At 35.6% G+C, this 8,211-nt stretch overlaps 1 protein-coding gene across 1 annotated transcript; it reads left to right on the top strand.

Moving 5' to 3' along the window:
* Positions 1–1,880: 1,880 nt before the first annotated feature.
* Positions 1,881–3,754, top strand: LOC105224779 (glycerol kinase). The gene is made up of 2 exons (XM_011202977.4): positions 1,881–2,520; positions 2,587–3,754. Exons 1-2 carry the CDS (start codon positions 1,968–1,970, stop codon positions 3,690–3,692), a joined length of 1,659 nt encoding a protein of 552 aa, XP_011201279.2. The 5' UTR covers positions 1,881–1,967; the 3' UTR covers positions 3,693–3,754.
* Positions 3,755–8,211: the final 4,457 nt, after the last annotated feature.

Here is an 8,211-nt window from a genome sequence, read left to right as displayed (position 1 = left end):
AAAAATGTGGGGAAAAGGCTGATTTTTTACCCGAGGAAACCCATGTTACCCAATAATTACCTTCAAATCCAAAATTTTTTTTACTTAAAAAAAAGTTCATAATGAGAATATAGAAAATATTTGGAAATTTAAGTTTTTTCATTTCACTATAATAAATTCCAAAAAATCTGTAAAAAACGGTCGTTACACAAGCTTAAAGAATATCGTCTATTTGTAGAGTTATATTAAATGTGTTGGAATGAGTTTCATTTAAGATTTCTAATTTTCTAAATTGAGATAACGACAGTTTCGTCGCATTAATTTTTTTGGAATTCACTTCACAAAAAAATGCATGACACCCACTAACATGGACAAAAGGAAGAACAACTTTTAACCTTACGCTTTTCAATTCTACTCAGTTAAATTGAAGTTAAAGCAATACAACTTGAGACAAGCCTATCTCTTTTTCGGTATAATGAACTTCAACTTGAGTTACATGGTCTCATGCTGCCAACGCACGACTGCGACCTTATCCTTAGAGGCTGGCTGTGCAATCTGCACCTGGGCTTCGACTTCACCAAAGTAGCCAACAGACAATTTCGACGGTCCATTGAAGACTGTGTCCGTATTCCACTTGCATGGTTAGCTATAATGCAAAAATGATGATGGGAATACAGTTACGGTTGAGTTAAAAATCTGACAGCAATCCATAAATACTTGAAGCAACTTTTTACAACCTCCACTTTTTCAGGATAATAATCGCGATTAAAACAAAATTAAAAAGCCGTTATCAGGCGTGGCATCCTACAAGTTACTAGTAAAAAGCTAACTCAAAATACACTCCACGCAGCCGAGAGAAGCTATAGCAGCTTTAGTACGTCTCAAAATACGATGTGATGTCGAGTGCCACTCTAAAACATCATAATTAAAATAATAGTATTTATTCAATCGAATAGATCCCAAAAATGTCTGCCAAATGGATACCACGGCTCCGTTTGCATATACATATCTACCCGTTTAATAAAATTTCGGATGACCCGGTGCATCATTTCGGATGGCATTTCAGTTATAGTGTGCAGAGAAAATAATCTAAATCGGAGGATGATCATGACCACTTAACAGTACCATTTCTCGAAAATAACCAGTCGTCAAACTTTGCAGACAATGTGCCCTTGTTGAGCGTTGAAACACTAGGCAACACATCGTCTTGTTGTAACTAGAGCTCGTGGGCGTCGATTTCATCAGATTCCGGGAAAAAAGTTGGTCAACAATTGATGGTAAGGGCACTTTCATATCCTGTGTATTTCGAAAAAATAATGCCCGATGATGGTACTTTACAACAATCGGTCAATTTGTGGGGATACAATTGCGTTCCTGAACCACATCAAAATAGCAATAATTTTGTTTGTTGACGAAGCTATTAAGCCAGAAATGGGACTCATTTGTGAATATGATTTTTTGATGAACGAAGACTTGTGAATTTTTCGGAGAATGTGAATTTGCGTAATAATCTTGGACAATTTCCAAGCGTTGCACCGTGATATAATGAAATAGCAAACCTTACCGAATACACTGACAAAATTTGACACAAATTCGTAAACAAACCTAGAGCCACGAGCTGTCAAAATCTCGTCATCCCGATGGGTAGACTCTGTACTATAATATCATATTTAATCAAAAACTTGCAATCCTATTGATACCTATGTAACCATAACTCAGCTGGATTTATATTATATCTAGTACAGCCAATTTCATGGTAAAAAGTTTAACTGAGTTTTTTCAGATCCATCGATGTTGAGTACCTGAACCTGTTGTGGGCACGATGATTTTGGCCATCATTTACTGTTGTACACACCGTTGTAATTTCGAAACTTAAGCAGAATGTCATGGAAATATTTCCATATATTTATTTATATTTTTATAGATCAAAATCAATTTGTTATGGTGAACGCATATTTATTTTTTCATTAGATATTTAGACTTACAGAATGACAAAGCACAAAAATTTAATCGGAGTCATTAAGTGCGACACAGTCTATGTTTCTTTAACCGTTCATCAACCTCCTCATTTCAACGAAATCGTGAGGACACAACAAAATATTAGCGTATTGCAGCCACAAGCAGGCTGGTTCGAACAGGATCCAATGGAGATTATTTCAGCAGTTTACAAATGTTGTGATGAGATAGATAAATTGTTAATGAAGACAGACTTTACGGTTACTGACATTGTAGCCGTTGGTATTACCAATCAACGTGAGACTACAATTTTGTGGGATCCACGAACGGGAAAACCGTTTTATAATGCAATTATGTGGAAGGATATACGCACGGATCAGATAGCGGACCGTCTTGTAGCGGAGGTAGATTCACAGCATATCAACCATTTTAAGTTCACATCAGGTTTACCAATTTCACCATACTTTTCGGCACTGAAAATACGTTGGTTGAAGAATTATGTACCTAAAGTACGTACTGCATGCTTGGAAGGACATTGTAAGTTTGGTACAATCGATAGTTGGATCGTATGGAACCTCACTAACGGTAAAATAATATGTTCCCACAGTCATATGAAGTTAATGTACCATACACATATATGTAAATTTTTAGGTGAACTGCATGTGACAGATGTGACAAATGCTTCGCGCACTTTTCTCATGAACATTCAAACATTACAATGGGATCCACTTTTATTGCGAACGTTTCGTGTGGATCGGAAAATGTTACCCGACATACGAAGTTCATCTGAAATGTTCGGTCATATCAAAAATGAACATTGCAAAGGCTTGTTGGGCAAACCAATAACCGGCATTATTGGTAACCATCAAGCGGGTTTGCTTGGCCAGTATTGCGTTAAACCAGGCCAAGCAAAAAATAGTTATCGATATGGATTGTTTTTGCTTTGCAATACCGGCGAACGTTGTGTTATTACAGATCGCGGTCTAATTACGACAGTTGCATACAAATTTGGGCCACGAAAAAAAACGATATATGCGTTAGAAGGTTCTGTTCCCGTGGGAGGAGCGTGTTTGACCTGGCTGGAGACACGTTTAAATTTTATAAAAAACGAAGATGAGGCACAGGCATTTGCCGAGGCTGTGGAAACTACCGGCGATGTGTACTTTGTCCCCGCTTTTACCGGTCTCTATGCGCCGCATTGGGAGCAGTCTGCTCGTGGTCTAATCATTGGACTGACACAGTACTCTACGAAGAAACACGTTATACGTGCGGCACTCGAATCGATTTGCTTTCAAACTCGTGACATTATTGAGTGCATGTACGAGGCGAGTGGTAGGCAGATAAATAAAGTCTATGTTGATGGTGTTTTCTCCGAGAATGATATGTTGATGCAGCTGCAGGCCGACACCTCGGGGTTGGCAGTGTATCGCGTTGCGGTGGACACTATCTCTTTGGGTGCAGCGCTATGTGCAGCGCAGGCCGAGGGTATTGATTTATTTACTTTGGACCCAAATAGGTCCTATGAGGATGACTTGAAGAGAGATTTATTTTTACCAACAAATACAGAAAATGATCGCGTTCAACGTTATAGAAAGTGGAAACGTGCCGTGGAGCGTAGCAAAGGTTGGGCTTCGAAGAGACCCGGTAGTGATCTTACCGATTCAACTTATAGATTGTTGGTCTGCATTCCAGCTGGAGGGTTCATTCTCGGTACTCTATTTATGGTTTTACTTGCTGGTTGGGGTAAGAAAAAATAAAATCTAAAAGAAATATGAGCATTTAAGATATTATTCTTTGTGAGTGTGAATTGGTAAACATTATCCCGTGGTTTCATTTAATCTATTCGTCGTATATACATATGTATATAGAATATATATATCTTTTACGGTAATTTTTTTAATATGTGTAAGTATAACGTATATTTTCAAGGCCTTTCAAATACCAGTCGATGGTAGATTATTCAAAGCAAATGCTTGGCTGTTGATAAATTTATAATTCTAGTATTAAATTAAATACTTTATAGAAATGTCGTCTAAGATTAAACTGATTTCCTTTTGCTATATTTGATTATCAGAAGAGGTCAAAGTCGGATAAAGAGGAATTTTTTGCGATTACCGTCAAGTATACATTCTAGTACTCATAGGAATACATTTCACACCCTAAATACAAAGGTTCACAACTTAAAATTTTCCAAAACTGAGTTTTTTTTGCATAAATTAATTTTCAGAGTACACATCTCTCACTACTAATGCAAACTTTTTCGTTTCACATAACTATCTTCGTTAACAGGAAGAATACAGTTATGTCATCTTTTATGTCATGTGTTTGCTTTTTGCAAACGATCAACTAAATAGGAATTATTTTTAGTTGCGTTAATGTGCTCAAAACAGCTGATTACTTTTAATACACATAATAGATATTTTATTTTAAGTTTCTGCCTGTATAAACTGTCAAAAGTGATAAATTTTTCGTTGTAAATATTAATTTTGCATTGTGCCTCTTTAGTTGTGAAAAGGTTGAGTTCAATTAACAGTATTATATTTATTTATGTGCCTTCTTTGATTAAATCATCGTAGCATCGTAGTTTTATAATTTTTGTATATTTTAAAAGTAGAAAAAATATTAAATTTTAATGATATTGGTATTATTATTTTGTTTGTTTACTTATTTTGGTATGCCTTTTTGTAAAATATTAAATTATTAGCAATCAACAAAATTTTAATTTTTGGTTGTTGTGACCCCATTGATGAAAATGTCTTGCCCAACACACAACCTATGCAACCATTACTCAAACACGATTGGAAACAGATTGTAGTGTGCCTTGTCTCAATGATGATAGTATCACTAATGCATTTAGTGACTTAGTGGATCTGAATTTTTGTGTTGTCCGGAAAAAGCAGCACCTCGGACTGGAAGTACAAGGAAAGACGTGGGAGTAGATGCGATCGGCCACCTGTGTGTTTTTATATATTCGAAAATCTGGTAACAAAATGCAAAAATATGCTCAGATTTAGATTTAGCTATAATTTTTTTAGTCCGATGACTGCCTGTGGACAGCAAAATAAGTACATTCTTTCAAAGTATGCATATGCTGTACTAATAAGTTATAATCTGAAAAAGTATTTACACATAATACCTTATTCAACGTCATTCTCAAAATGAAGGAGCCATGTTACACACACTGCGTTATTTGAGAAGCAAGTAACAACACTCATTTAAGAAGTAGTAATCCCATTTATACGCCCAGACCAATACACAAGACTAATAGCAACTAGCAAAAAAAACTGGCCCCCATAATAAAAGTTTCGAGAATTGTCATATAAGCGTTTTATAGATTTAATTCTCTTCAAGAAGAGTGGGGGTCACAATTTTTCTACAATAAAACAATCAGAAAGCTTTATGATGGCGTGAATATTAAATTTCTCCTAGTCAATAAATTCATTTTTTTATTAAAACATCTTAATAAAGATATCGACTTTTCAGGAAGTGTGTTTAAGAAACAACTTAAAGCCTTGGAGTTGCATCAAGTATAGAATTGAGAAGCAATAATACAAGATTGCTTTACTTTATTTCGCTGTTTTTTTAAAAAACATTAAACTATTTTTTTTTAACAATAATATTTTTAGCTTATGTGCCGATTTATTCGGGAAGGCTATCGCTTTCCACAAATAAAGCAAATAGGATATAAAAGGAACTGGTGATAAAAATCATATCCAAAAAACTTTTATGATTCAATATTAAAAATATTTATTTAGTTACATCGTTTCCAATGGCATTTAAAACCGTAAACTTTTGGCAGGATTTTCTTTTTTAATATAGTTGAACTATATTTTGATTTCTACTTTGTGCTACTTTGATACATATGTGTTATTGATGAATAAAGCTTTATTTCAAAATAGAAATAATTTAATAATCAACATACATTTCATCACTGTCCTGTGGATTTTTCTTTTTATTATTATTCTCTATTCCGTCGGGCGGTTAGGAAACCTTATAAAATTACAAACATTTTAATCAATTAAAAAGGCACAATTTAAGATATATCACTAGTTAATCGAAAAAATTTTCAGTTAAAGAGTCATAAAATCAAAATTTTGTTTTATTTTTTCCGCAAACATAATATACAATTGAAAAAATAATTAGCAGATTCTTCTTCGCAATGGTTTGTATATGTTTCATGATGGCAAACATATTTTCTTTAAATATATGTAAATAATTTTTACATAAAACGTTGGTTCGTCTCTCCTGAAAAATCCTTAGTAATTTTGAGTTTGTGACCCTTTTTGTATTTAGGGTGCGATATGTATGTAAATAAAATATACGTGAGTTATCTATCTAAAAGTACGCCAGCGGCACTTAAATTACCAAAAATAATTCACACATACCTTCACACTTTAGTCGCACTTATTTTTGTCAATTCGATAAGAAATATTAATTTATTATAACTTATCTGCGTTAAAGTGGAATCTATTTAAAATAACTTGTTATCAAATTTTATACTCTCGCCACATCTTGCGTGTAATAGCTTGCTTAATGGTTGCTTATAAAACTTTTAGTATATAGAGATATAGCGGGTGATCTAAATAGAGGTACCGTTATAGCTTTTTTTTTACAGATCACGCGTGAGTCGTGTTAAGCTGTCATGTTACTTTTGTTCAGTATTGTTTTGGCATTTCGTCTTGGAAAGACTTACGCCTGAACACGTTTATAAATCGTTCAATTTTATTGCGAAAATTTCACCGTTCTTGTTAATAGACTTTGTGTTTTCCGCGCCACTTCGGGCGTCAACTTATGATCAACATAATCGGTTTACAGTATGCTTAGTAGTAGATTCGCAGCACCATCACTCATCTTGAGATCCAAAACTCATTATTGGCTAATATTCGACCGAATAAACCAAGTCCTGAATGTAGTGAAGAAAATATAGCATCCGTAGCTGACAGTGCACACGAATACTATTCGCAGTAACTCGAACTGACGTATGGAACGACTTGGTGCATTTTATGAAAAGGTCTGAAATTGAAAGCGTACAAAATACTGCTTGTGCAAGAAATAAAGCCGCATCGTTCTATGAGCGTTCCAAGAAAATCCAACGTTTTCGAGCCATAATTTTTTCAGACTCAATTCTGGCTCAAGTCGAAATGAAAAAGGGAAAGTCGAAATGAATCACCCTTTATAACTATTATTATCAAAAATTGCAAATTTTTTTTTTGAATGTCTATCTGTCTTTCTGATTAACATAAATAGGTAAATTCAGCCCAGTACAGAAATTTAGACGATAGATAATAGTTATGATAAGAAAACTATATATTTCTTTAATTTCATCTGAGTGTAGGGCGGCTGCGGAAGCGTTGGGATGCCGGCATTGATTAGGTAGCTGTTCACAAGAAAATTGGTGTGAACCGAGGCGTTGTCGTGGTGCAATTTTAAATCGGCTGCGTTGCCATGTCGGACACGATTGACCCTTTGTTTGAGTCTCTTGAGGACTTTCACATAAAACTTGGCGTTGAAGGTTTACCCAGGAGGAACAAAATCATGGTGGACGATTCCTTTGACGTCAAAAAAGACAATAAGCTGCTTTTTTCACTCACTCATTCTTGCGGTCTTCATCAGCGACCTCTTACCGGCTGTCTGGTACCACCGAAACACACCACTTCTTGCTAAATCAACATCTGGGTAAGTCTGCTTGGTCATATCAAACGTCTCTGTCGCAGATTTACCGAGTTTCAGACAGACTTTAATTGCGTATCTCTGCTGTAGCAAACGCTGCATATTCGGCCTGCACCACTCACCGAAACACGTCGCGCGAAAATGTTTGTCCTGCACCTTCAGATGCCCGGAGACAACTGACCAGCCGCTCGTTCATTAGCCAGGAACGCCCTCTACCGAATCCAGTCGGTGCGCGTACGCTCCGAGGTACAGTCGCGGCGGTAGAAAATCAGTTTTATTACTTTCCGGACAAACCCTGTAAGGACAGATATATTACAAGGAATGTGGGATATGATTAGATAGACGGAAATTCACCCTATTTGTGCAAAGGCTGTTTTCGATACCCTCTTTAAAGTTTGTGTTATCTGTTGTAAAGTAAAAGAGTTCGCAAAATTCGAAATACCAGCGTATGGAATTTAAGGCTTCGAGAGAATTACCATTACCAGCAATAGATGCTCTCTAAGTTCTAATAAGGTACCTCTACAAACAAAACGGTACAAGCGGTAGAGGAAGTAATCACCTCATTTTATCAGTTATTGGCGACACGTCATATAATTTGCAGAAAAA

Source organism: Bactrocera dorsalis, chromosome 5, assembly GCF_023373825.1.
Source record: "Bactrocera dorsalis isolate Fly_Bdor chromosome 5, ASM2337382v1, whole genome shotgun sequence".
Lineage (NCBI taxonomy): Eukaryota > Metazoa > Arthropoda > Insecta > Diptera > Tephritidae > Bactrocera > Bactrocera dorsalis.
This window is presented reverse-complemented; position numbering and strand designations above follow the sequence as displayed.